The 12,643-nt window shown below is 40.5% G+C and overlaps 1 protein-coding gene and 1 pseudogene across 6 annotated transcripts in view; one reads left to right on the top strand and one right to left on the bottom strand.

Moving 5' to 3' along the window:
* The window catches only part of Uimc1 (ubiquitin interaction motif containing 1), a 126,005-nt gene that overhangs the window by 17,581 nt on the left and 95,781 nt on the right, over positions 1-12,643 (top strand). For all 6 annotated transcript variants that reach the window (XM_045152981.1, XM_045152980.1, XM_045152984.1 and 3 more), the window contains 4 exons: positions 264-348; positions 6,413-6,537; positions 7,623-7,728; positions 8,438-9,156. In XM_045152981.1, coding sequence (XP_045008916.1) covers positions 264-348; positions 6,413-6,537; positions 7,623-7,728; positions 8,438-9,156 — 1,035 coding nt within the window. The remainder of the gene's footprint in view (positions 1-263; positions 349-6,412; positions 6,538-7,622; positions 7,729-8,437; positions 9,157-12,643) is intronic.
* Positions 4,740-4,832, bottom strand: LOC123461894 (annotated as a pseudogene).

Genomic DNA, 12,643 nt, shown 5'->3' with positions numbered 1-12,643 from the left:
AGGCCATCCTAAGACTGCATAGTTCAGCCTGAGGTAGAGTGAGACCCTACCTTGAAAAAATAAAACTAAAATAAGATAAAAAAAATAAAAAAGGACTTTGTTTTGATGTCTAATGTGTACATTTGTAACAAACACTGATTTTTCTGAGGCCTCTATTAACCAGAAATAGACCTATAAGAAATAGAGAAATTAGTGCTTTTTTTTTTTTTAAGTTACTGCTTTTAATGACAGTTGCCCTGACCATATTTCTTATTGGGCAACAGGAACCAAAGGAGGAGAATGGACTGCAGAAAATGAAGACAAAACAATCGAGCAGAGCAAAGTGTTTGGCTAGAAGAAAAATTTCACGTATGTTTTCATTTTGTGGTTGAATTGATGCTAGTATTTTCGTTAGGAAAAAAGAATTCTCTAAATAAGGATGTTGCAGTAAGGTTCACATTGCTGGCAGAAATCACCCAACCAAGAGGAGCTTTTGGGGAAAAAAGGATTTATTTTGGCATATAGACTCAAGCTACATGATGGCATGAGCAGAGGGTGGACATCACCCCCTGGCCAACATAAGGTGGACAATAGCAACAGGAAAGTGTGCCAAATACTGGCAAGGGGGAGCTGGCTATAATACCCATAAGCCTACCCCCAATAATACATGGCTTCCAGGAGTCATTAATTCCCAAATCTCTTATCAGCTGGGAACCTAGCATTCAAACCACCTAAGTTTATGGGATTCCTGAATCAAACTACCACAAAGGGCATATTACATTTTTAACTACCACAAAGGGCATATTACATTTTTTAAAAAATTTGTTTATTTTTTATTAGCAACTTCCATGATTATAAACAATATCCCATGGTAATACCCTCCTTCTCTCCACTTTCCCCTTTGAAACTCCATTCTCCTTCATATCCCCTCCTCCTCTCAATTAGTCTCTCTTTTATTTTGATGTCATCTTTTCCTCCTATTATGATGGTCTTGTGTAGGTAGTGGCAGGCACTGTGAGGTCATGGATATCCAGGCCATTTTGCTTTTGGAGGAGCACATTGTAAGGAGTCCTACCCTTCCTTTGGCTCTTACATTCTTTCTGCCACCTCATCAGCAATAGACCCTGAGCCTTGGAAGGTGTGATAGATATATTCCAGTGCTGAGCACTCCTCTGTCACTTCTTCCCAGCGTCATGATGTCTTCTGAGTCATCCCAAGGTCACTGCCATCTGAAAAGAGAAGGTTCAGGCCCTCATGTTTGCACAGGAAGCGCTCTTTGAGGTTTTTTTTTTTTTTTTTTTTTGAGGTAAGATCTTGCTCTCTAACCCAGGCTGACCTGGAATTTGCTATGTAGTCTCAGGCTGGCCTTGAACTCACGGTGATCTTCCTACCTCAGCCTCCTGAGTGTTGGGATTAAAGGCGTGTGCCACCAGCCTGGCTTATCTGGGCATTTTTGTTGAAAATTATTTGCCTAGGTGTTTCTTGTCAATTTTATTTTATTATTTTTTATTTTTTCAAGGCAGTATCTCACTCTAGCCCATACTGACTTGGAATTCACTGTGTAGAGATCACTCACAGTGATCTACCTACCTTACCCTTCCTAGTGCTGTGATTAAAGGCATGAGTCACCACACCCAGGTCAAATTTTATTTATTGGTGCTGATTCCACAACTACATTGTCTTGCTTACCATGGTAAATGTAGCAAATTTTGATGTTAGGCAAAATGATTCCTCTTTGTTTTTCAGTTTTAAATATATTTTATTTATTTATTTGAGAGAGAAAGAGGCAGAGAGAGAGAATGAATATGGGTGCACCAGGGCCTCCAGTCACTGCAAATGAACTCCAGATGCATGCACTCCCTTGTGCATCTGGCTTACATGGGTCCTGGAGAGTTGAACTGGGATTCTTTGGCTCTGCAGGCAAACACCTTAACTGCTAAGCTATCTCTCCAGCCCTAGCTTTTCAGTTTTATATAAAAAATCATGCTGGTCTTTTAATTCAGGATGAGTTAAATCTATAATACAAGATACCTTTTAATTTTAGTATTATCACTTATTGGTGACAAACATTGAGTTTACTTATATTCCATATGAGGAGAAAAATTCGTATCCTATTATATGGTCTATTTTGGAGAATGTTCCATGTGCTACTGAAAAGAGTCTGTATGTGCTTTCCACAGCATTTGGATGAAATATTCTGTTAATATCTGTTAGGTCCATTTGTTCTATGATCTCATTTAATCCAGATGTCTCCCTGTATATATTTTGCTGTGGTGACCTGTCAATTGATGAGAGTGGGGTATTGAAGTCACCCACTTCAATTGTGCTTAGTGTTATCTGTGCCCTTAAGTCTAATAGTGTTTGATGAAATCGAGAGCACCCATGCTAGGTGCATATATGTTTAGAATTGTAATGTCCTGTTGAATTATTCCTTTAATCAATATAAAATGACCTTTTTTTCCCCCTTTGTTTTGGTTTTTCAAGGTAGGGTTTCACTCTAGCCCAGGCTGTCCTAGAATTCACTATGTAGTCTCAGGCTTACCTTGAACTCAGTGGTGATCCTCCTACCTCTGTCTCCTGAGTGCTGGGATTAAAGGTGTATGCTACCATGCTTCAGGTTTTTTTTTTTTTTTTTTTTTTAAGTATATTTAATTAATTTATTTATTTGAGAGAGAAAAGGCCAGAGAGAGAGAGCATGGGCACACCAGGGCCTCCAGCCACTGCAAGCAAACTCCAGATGCATGTATTGCCTTAAACATCTGGCTTACATGGGGCCTGGAGAATTAAACCAATATTCTTTGGCTTTGCAGGCAAAGGCCTTAACTGCTACGCCATCTCTCCAGCCCGGCTCTTCATGTGGGCACTGGGAATCAATCTCAGGTTCTTGTATTTAAGAAGCAAGCATTTCACTGACTGAGGTATCTTCCTAGCCCTAGACCTTATTTAACAATTTTTAAAAATTTATTTTATTTGAGAAAGAGAAAGAGGCAGATAGGGCACGTCAGGGCCTCCAGGTGCTACAAACACACTCCAGATGCATGTGCCACCTTGTACATCTGGCTTATATGTGTCCTGGGGAATTAAACCTGGATCCTTTGCCTTTATAGGCAAGTGCCTAAACCACTAAGCCATCTCTGTAGTCCATAGACCTTATTATTATTTTTTCTTAGAGAAGTTTTAGAACAGCAAAATTCAATGGGAAGTACAGAGAATCATCCTATATGTTCCACCCATTTGCACACTTTGCATCCGTCACTGTAACATTACCAGAGTGGTATATTTGTCACAATCAATGAACCTATATTATTCCATTATATGGACATCAAAAAAGCTATTACTTGCAAAGGAATTTAGGGCTGGAGAGATGGCTTAGTGGTTAAGGTGCTTGCCTGCAAAGCCTAGAAGTCCTGTTTGAATCCCCAGGTCCCACATAAACCAGATGCACAGTGACACAAGCACACATGTCGCACATGTGCTCAAGGGGACACATGCATCTGGAGTGTGTTTGCAGCAGCTGAAGGCCCTGGAGCGCCCATTCTCTCTCTCTCAAAATAAATAAATAAAAGAGTAATTTAAAGCCAGATGTGGTGGTTCAAGCATGTAATCCTAGCACTCTGGAGGCAGAGGTAGGAGGAGTGTCCTGAGTTCAAGGCCACCCTGAGACTACATAGTGAATTCCAGGTCAGCCTGGCTAGAGGAAGACCCTGTCTCCCTCCTCCTCCCCCCACAAAAAAGAATTTTATATATTTTTTTGGGTACATGTCTATGAGCTGTGTGTGGTGAGTATGTGGTGTATGCACATGTGTGTGGAAGCCACAGGAAGATGTCAGATATCCTCCTGCGTCACTCTTTTGCCATAGTTCCCTGAGACAGACTTACCTGATGCTGAAGCTTCCTGTTTTTTGGTAAGACTGGCTGACCAGGCAGCTCCAGCAATTCTAGGGTCTCCATACACCCTCAGTTCTGGTGTTATAGGCATCGTGATTGTGTACGGTTTTTTATGTGGATATTGTGGTCTGAACTCAGGTCGTCTTATTGGACAGCAAATGCTCACACCTGCTGAGCCATCTCTTAATCCATTTGAAATTTTCTTGTGTGTTTTTTTTTTTCAATGCCCATGCTTGGCTTATTCTAACTTTTTTAAAAGATATAGTTTTCAGCATTTTATTTATCTATTTTTTTTATTTATTTGAAGCAGAGAGGGAAAGAGTGAGAGTGGGTGTGCAGGGCCTCCAGCTACTGCAAACGAATTCCAGATGCCTGTGCCACTGTGTACATCTGGCTTATGTGGGACCTGGAGAATTGAACCTGGGTCCTTAGGCTTCACAGGCATACACCTTAACTGCTAAGCCATCTCTCCAGCTCCCATTCTAATTTTTTTTTTCCGAGGTAGGGTTTCACTTTAGCTCAGGCTGACCTGGAATTCACTATGTAGTTTCAGGGTGGCCTCAAACTCGTGGTGGGTGTACCTCCTACCTCTGCCTTCTGAGTGCTGGGATTAAAGGCATGTGCCACCATGCCTGGATTCATTCTAATTTAAATAGATGTTAAAGTATAGATTAACATTATCTAAAGGGTTACAAGAAATTTGTAAGTTGGAAATATTTCAGATGGGCTGTGGAGGGTAAACAGAAATGAGCCAGGCGAGGACAAGAGACTTGGAGGAGAAAAAGCATTTGAACATCCTGAGACAGAAAGATCATTGGTTTTCATAGGAATTGAGAGAAATTGAGAGTAAATGTTAATGTTGAACTTTTTTTTTAAATATGGAATGCTTCACAAATTTGCATGTCATCATGCTAATCTTCTCTTTATCAATCCAGTTTTAGTATATGTGCTGTTGAAGTGAGCACTGAATATATTTTAAAAATAGCTTGTATATTAACAAGAATAGGGGGATGCTTAAAATTTAATCCACACCAAAAAAATGTGCTCAACTCAATTTGAAATGACTTAGTAAATGTGCTAACATACCAAAATTTGTGGGACACAAAGCAACATTTATAGGAAAGCTTAAACTTATGGTCATGTAAGTAAGTAATTTTTTATTTTATTTATTTTTTGTTTTTGAGGCAGGGCCTTACTCTGTAGCCCACGCTGACTTGGAATTCACTGAGTAGTCTCAGGGTGGCCTTGAACTCATGGCTATCCACCTGCCTCTGCCTCCCAGGTGCTGGGATTACAGGTGTAATCCCAGCACCTGGTGTAAGAAAGTAATTTGAATGTTTGAAATAAGTGATTGAAACTTTCTGGTATATGCTAGAATAATGAGTAAAATGAGCCCAAAATAAGTGGAAGGAAAAAATACAAAGAGCAAAGAGCAGAAATAATGAAATGGAATATGGGCATATATTAGGGAAAAATAAAATTTGGTGCTATGAAGTGGTAAATAAAATGTATAAATGTCTAGAGAAAAATTAGACACAAATTAACAAAGAATTAAATGGTCATACCACTATAGATTCCACAGTCATGAAAAGAATTTTATAGTACTTTTATAGATTAGTTAAAAATATTTTATTTCTTTATTTATTTGAGAGAGAGAGAGAGAGTGGGAGAGGCAGAGAAGAAGAGAAAATGATGCGCCAGGGCCCCAGCCACTGCAAACAAACTCCAGACGCATGTGCCCCCTTGTGTATCTGGCTTACATGGGTCCTGCGAATCAAACCGAGGTCCTTAGGCTTCCCAGGCAAACACCTTAACCGCTAAACCATATCCCCAACCCTATAGATTATTTTTATGCCAATAAGTAAAATAATTTGGGTCATACATTCTAATTAGGGAGAGAATGAGCTTTCTCTTTCTATGGAAAATATCTGAGGTAACTTAGAAGAAAATTTTATTTGGTTTATGGTTACAGAGGTTTCAGTCCATGGTCTCTTGGCTCTGTCAGTTTTGGCTCAAGGTGAGGCAGAACATGATGACATGGAGCTCATTGCAGAGCAAAGCTGCTTGCCTTAGGGTGGTCATGAAGTACAATAGTGAAGGGCCCAAGTCAGCTTGGCCTGAGTGAAACCCTGCCTCGAAAAAGAAGAAAAAAAAATGGATAAATCTGAAAAATTTGAAGAGTGACATTATTCTGGTTAAATATTGAGCATAAATCAGTGTGGTATTTAGTGGTTTCTCTGCTTGTTCTTTCAATTGATATTATCTGTCTAGTGCCAAGCAGTTAGTTATGAGCTGGAAGTACAAAATGAACAAGAGAGACAAAAACTGTGCCTTCATGAGAGCTTATGATCTAGTTAATGCAGAGTTCTTGTACCTGTAGCTGAGATCTTGACCATCCTCTTAACCTTTCCTCACTTCTTAGATTCTAAATTGTACTAAGTAGTCTCTAGTGTCTGTAGTTGAGAAGTTTAAGAATTCCGGTTTTTGCCTTCATGCTAATTTGTTGTTTCTGATATTCTTCCCTCTGTCTTTCCTACATTCACAGAGATGACAGAAGAAGAACAGTTTGCTCTAGCTCTCAAAATGAGTGAGCAGGAGGCTAGGGAGGTGAACAGCCAGGAGGAGAAAGAAGAGGAACTCTTCAGGAAAGCTATTGCTGAAAGCCTAAATGTAAATAATGCTGTGTTGGATAAGCTTGTGGGATTTATCAATAATGTTCTCTTAGGCATTCAGAGGTATAGTTGCATTAGAAATGAGCTGTGGTAGTTAATAGCATTTTCAGCTAACAAATAATGCCCATAACATTTTTTCAGTGTCCATGTTGTAGTGATGTTAAGTCCAATTTTAAAGTATTTTTGTTGCTATTTTAGTTTTTTTCTACTCCACAAATTTTTCCATTTCATGGCTTAAAAGAACCATAGTAAGTTGACAGTTTGTGGACAGTTAAAAGGATCAAGAACCTCAAAGACAGCATGGTTGGGTATTTACCTCCTCTGTTTTATGGGGAGGGCAAAGGAAATGAGAGAAAGAGTGGGCAGTTTTTAAAATAAATAATTTAAAGTTGTAATTTGAATATGTGCAACTGAAATAATTTTAAATGTTAAGGACAGTTGCTTGTGGCAGGTTTTGGACCATCCTTTCTTCTTTTTTTTAAATAATTTATTTTTTAATTTATTTGAGAGCGACAGACACAGAGAGAAAGACAGATAGAGGGAGAGAGAGAGAATGGGCGCGCCAGGGCTTCCAGCCTCTGCAAACGAACTCCAGACGCGTGCGCCCCCTTGTGCATCTGGCTAACGTGGGACCTGGGGAACCGAGCCTCGAACCGGGGTCCTTAGGCTTCACAGGCAAGCGCTTAACCGCTAAGCCATCTCTCCAGCCCAGTCCTTTATTCTTTATTCTGTTCCTTTGCTTGTGATGTTGTCTCCCAGGATTGACAAGGCTGGCCCTGAACTTAGAGCTTCAAACAGTCCTCCCACCTTGGCCTCCCAGGTAGCTCGGACTACAGGCATGTGCTACCATGCCCAGCCTGATCCAACTTTTATGCTATATACCCTTTTATATTAGAAAAGGGTGTAGTGATAAGGCACTTTATGTATAGTTCACATTGTAGAATTCATTTGGATTGAGCAGCTATATTTTGGATAGCAGAAACTCCTAGGGACAGTAGTCTCTCTCTTTTATCCTTTATGTGACTCATTATGTATAGTTCTTTGAATAATAAACCCAGTCTGATGTGGGGTCACTTGTTTCAGAGTTGCTGTCCTTCTGCTGCTTCTGCTACCAGATCTCGACCTCTGGCCACTGGACCATGTTCACATTCTCATCAAGAGGAAACTACAGATTCTGGGACCACTGAAGGCATGTCTCCCTGTTTTGACTCCTTTCACTCATCAAGTATAACCAGATAAAGAAATACTCCAGCTGGGCGTGATGGTGTATGCCTTTAATCCCAGCACTGGGGAGGCAGAGGTAGGAGGATTGCCATGAGTTTGAGGCCAGCTTGAGGCTACATAGTGAATTCCAGGTCAGCCTGAGCTAGAGTAAACCAAAAAACCAAGACAACAACAACAACAACAAAAAAAGAGAGAAATACTTCAAATTCCTTTGACAGTGTTAGAGAGGTTTGAACAAAAATAGTTGAGATTTCACTAATGCCCAACATACTTAAAAAATATATATATATATAATATGTATTATTTATATATATAATATATAATTATATATGTATATATATATAATTTATTTGAGAGAGAAAAGAGAGAGAACCAGGGCATCTAGTCACTGTAAACGAACTCCAGATGCATGCGTCCCCTTGTACATCTGGCTTACATGGGTCCTGGAGAATCAAACTGGGATCCTTTGGCTTTGCAGGCAAATGCCTTAACCGCTAAGCTATCTCTCCAGCTCCCAACATACTTTTATCTCCAAAGAAAAACCAACCTTTGGTTAAACCCAATAAAGAGCTCTTATTGATTACATCATGTAATTCTTGGTAGGTGATAGCATAACCAAACTCTCTTAATAAAAAAGTTTGTCCTTAGCCCTACTTTTTCTCAAATATCCACAGGCATATTGCAGCTGGTACCTCCACCACTGTTTGAAGGCTCACCTATCAGTCAGGGAAATGAGGCTGAAGAAAAAAAGGAGCCCTGGGACTACAATGAAAACATTGAAGAGGAGCCAGGAAACTGGGACCAGTCAAACCAGCCACTGTTTGAAAATGAGAATGCTAAATGTTTTGACAGATGTACTGGTCACTTGGCTGAGCACAAACAGTGTGCAAAGCCACAGGAAATTACTAGGAGGAGCTGGTCTTTTCTCCAACCTGCCCAGGGTAGCGGAGGGACATCTAGGCAGTGTCTGTCTACCCCAGCAGATGCCAAAGGTCTTCAGGATGTTGGGGGTGCTGTGCACTACTACTGGGGTATTCCATTTTGCCCTGCTGGAATAGATCCTAACCAGTATACCAGTGTCATTCTCTGCCAGTTGGAGGTTTATCAGAAAAGCTTGAAAATGGCTCAGAGGCAGCTTTTTAAAAAAAGGAGGTTTGGGGAACCAGTGTTACCTAGTCCTCCTCTGATCCAGAATGAATGTGGCCAAGAAGATGAGACTAGTGAAAACAATGAAAGCATCTCAGAAGATGTAGGAGATGAAGACAAAGAAGATAGGCACGAGACCAGGGAGTCTCTCTGGCACTCACAAAGCAAGGATCTCCAGGAAAAGCCAGTTAAAAGGTCGAAGCAGAAGCTTATGTTGGAGGAAGAACCAACAACCAGTCATGGTCAGGTAAGATCAGTGATGCTATAATGAAGGATGATTTATTTACATACTAAGCAATGGTTATCTTAATTATTTTTTGTGGTCTTCCCCCTCCCTTCAATACATGCTGGGCTGGAGAGATGGCTTAGTGGTTAAGCGCTTGCCTGTGAAGCCTAAGGACCCTGGTTCAAGGCACAATTCCCCAGGACCCACGTTAGCCAAATGCACAAGGGGGTGCACACGTCTGGAGTTCGTTTGCAGTGCCGGAAGCCCTGGCACACCCTTTTTTTCTCTCTCTCTCTTTCTCTCTGCCTCTTTCTCACTCTCAAATAAATAAATAAAAATGAACAAAAAAATTATAATACATGTTCACTATAGAAAATTGGGGAATACAGAAAAGAAGCTGAACATCTTGATCGGCCCAGCATTCAGGCGTCTGAGGGAAACAAAACAGAGAAGGAAAAGTATTACTTGCATGTAATCGTATCATCAAGAAGGAATCATCATCGTTTCTGTACATCTCAAAACACATTTTTTTCTTTTAAATTTTTGAGCAAAAGTGAAGACTTTTATATAAACTTTTTTCTACTTTATGGGTTGAGTTATTTACCTACTTATTAGCTATATGTGAAAACATTATTTTGTAGGTATACCATAAGTTATTCTTTGTTCAAGTTTTTTTTTTCCTTCAGGGTAGTATCTCACTCTAGCCTGGGCTGACCTAGAACTTACTCTGTAGTCCCTCTTACCTCTGCTCCTGAGTACTGGAATTAAAGGTGTGTACCACTATGCCCTGGCTTTTTATTTTTTATTTATTTATTGTTTTTCAAAGGGAGGGTCTAGTTCTAGCCCAGGAATTTACCTGAAATTAACTGTGTAGTCTCAGGGTGGCCTTGAGTTCATGGTGATCCTCCTACCTCTGCCTCTTCCTAAGTGCTGAGATTAAAGGCATGCACCACCATGCCTAGCGTGCTTTTTATTTTTTAAAATGTTTTTCAAAGCCGGTCGTGGTGGCGCATGCCTATAATCCCAGCACTCGGGAGGCAGAGGTAGGAGGATTGCCGTGAGTTTGAGGCCACCCTGAGACTCCTTAGTGAATTTCAGGTCAGCCTGGGCTAGAGTGAGACCCTACCTCAAAAAAAAAAAAAAAAAAAAAAGTTTTCAGTGTATAATGTTAACATGGATTAAAATTTAAGGACATGTAAATTCTCTTGGGATCAATCCAAATTACTAGTTTTTAGTGTATTATTATTTTTTTTTTTTTTGAGGTAGGGTCTCACTGTAGCCCAGGCTGACCTGGAATTCACTATGGAGTCTCAGGGTGGCCTCGAACTCACGGCAATCCACCTACCTCTGCTTCCCGAGTGCTGGGATTAAAGGTGTGTGCCACCATGCCTGGCTCTAGTGTATTCCTTCTGTGGTGGCTAATACTGTCCCAATAGAATCCCAATGCAAACAAAGCTGTGGGTTTGCTAAGAGAGAGCTTCTAGATTATGCTAATTGAGATGAAAAGACCCACCCTAAGTGTGGGTGTCACATTGCCTGGGCTGGGGCATTCTGGACTATATAAATAGGAGAAAGAGTTAAGCATGAGCATGTATTGCTCTGCTTCCTGACTGGATGCAGTGTCATAAGCTGCTTCATGCCCCTGCTCTGATGCCTTGCTTACATGATAGACTGTACTGTGGAAGTTGGAAGCTGAAGTAAATCTATCCTCCCTTAAGTCCTTTTGTCAGGTATTTTATTATATCAGTGTGAAAAGTAGCTAGTGAGCCTTTGAAGATATTTTATGTAGTATAAGTGTATATGCTTGTATATATATCCCCCTCTTTTTTATTTGAGACAGGGTCTCATGTAGCCCAGGCTAACCTTGAACCCATTGTGTAGCTAAGGTGAATTTGAATTTGAACTTCCAATCCCATCTCTTCCTCTAGAGTGCTGGGATTACAAATGTTACCATCATAACTTGGGTTTAGGTGCCTCTGGAGATCCAACCCAGGACTTTGCCCTGAGAAAGCACTCTACCAACTGAATTACATCCATATACCCTCCAGCCTCTTAGATTTTTTAAATACAAATGATCCTTTATGCATTTTCTCACCTGTGTGTGTTCCTGTGTATGTTCATGTTTGTATTCATGTGTGTGTGCTTGCATGTGGAGGCTAGAGGATACCCTCAGGTGTCATTCTTCAAGCATCATCCACCTTTTCTGAGACAGTCTCATTAGCTTGGAATTTACCAAGGAGGCAAGATTATCTGGCCAGTGAATGCCAGTATCTATTTGTCTCTGCCTCCCCAGCTCTGGGATTACAAATCTGGACCACCATACCTGAGGCAAACTGGACTGTATAGACAGGGAAAAGAAAGTTAAGCATGAACATTCATTATTGTTTCTTTTTGTGTATGATGTGTGTACAGTATATGTAGTGTTGTATGTGTCATATGCACATGTGTATGCAGATGCTTGCACCCATGTGCATGTGAGTACAAGCCAGATGAGAATGTCAGGAGTCTTTTTCTTATTGATTATGTGCTTTTTCTTTGAGACAGAGTCTTGACCGGGAAGGGATGCTGTCTGTCCATCAGTGAGTCCAGTGGTTCTCTGGTCTCCACCCCTTTCCCTCTTATTGATGTGTATGGCCACACTTAGCTTTTCACATGGGTTATGGGGAGTTGAACTCAGCAGTCTATAGCCCAAGAGGCCCTCATGCTTAAATGCCAAGAGCTCTTAGTCATGTAGCCATTTTCCTAGCACTGCCTGGCGTTTTAAAAAAATTTATCTATTTGAAAGAGGGAGAGAATGAATGAGGCAGATTTAGAGAGAGAGACATTGGGCATGCCAGGGCTTTAGCTATTGCAAATGAGTTCCAGGCACATGGGCCACCTTGTGCATCTGGCTTTATGTAGGTACTGGAGAATCGAACCTGGGTCTTTTGGCTTTGCTGGCAAGTACCTTAACTGCTAAGCAATCTCTCTAGCCCAGTCCCTGTCTGACTTTTTTTTTTTTTTTAAACAGTGGTTCTAGGAATCAAACTCAGACTTTCATGATTGCAATGCAAACACTCTAATAACTAAGCTATTACCCCATCTTGTCTCTCTCTCTCTGTGTGTGTGTGTGTGTGTGTGTGTGTGTTGTGTTTACATGTATGTGTGGGTACACTCTCAGGCATACAGAGGCCAGAGGAAAACATTGGGTGTCATTCCTCTATCACTCATCTGCATATTTCCTTGGGGCAGAGTCTTTGAATGTAGGGCTGAGTTTTATATGAGCCCAGTGATGAGGATACAGACATGTATGGCCACCCTAAGCTGTGGTTTCTGGGGATTGACTTCAAGCAGACTTTTCAGACCTCTTCAGGGTCTTATTCTTGCATAGGAAGTGCTTTTAACTGTTGCCCATCACTTCAGTCCATATTTCACTTTTAGTGATATATTGTGGCTTATGAACTTACCACAGTATTTTTTTTTTGAGTTTTTTTTTTAATTTAATTTAATTTTTTTTTAATTTTTATTT

The sequence above is a fragment of the Jaculus jaculus genome, chromosome 6, assembly GCF_020740685.1.
Source record: "Jaculus jaculus isolate mJacJac1 chromosome 6, mJacJac1.mat.Y.cur, whole genome shotgun sequence".
NCBI classification, from domain to species: domain Eukaryota; kingdom Metazoa; phylum Chordata; class Mammalia; order Rodentia; family Dipodidae; genus Jaculus; species Jaculus jaculus.
Note: the sequence above shows the minus strand (reverse complement) of the source record. Positions and strands in the feature narration are given on the sequence as shown.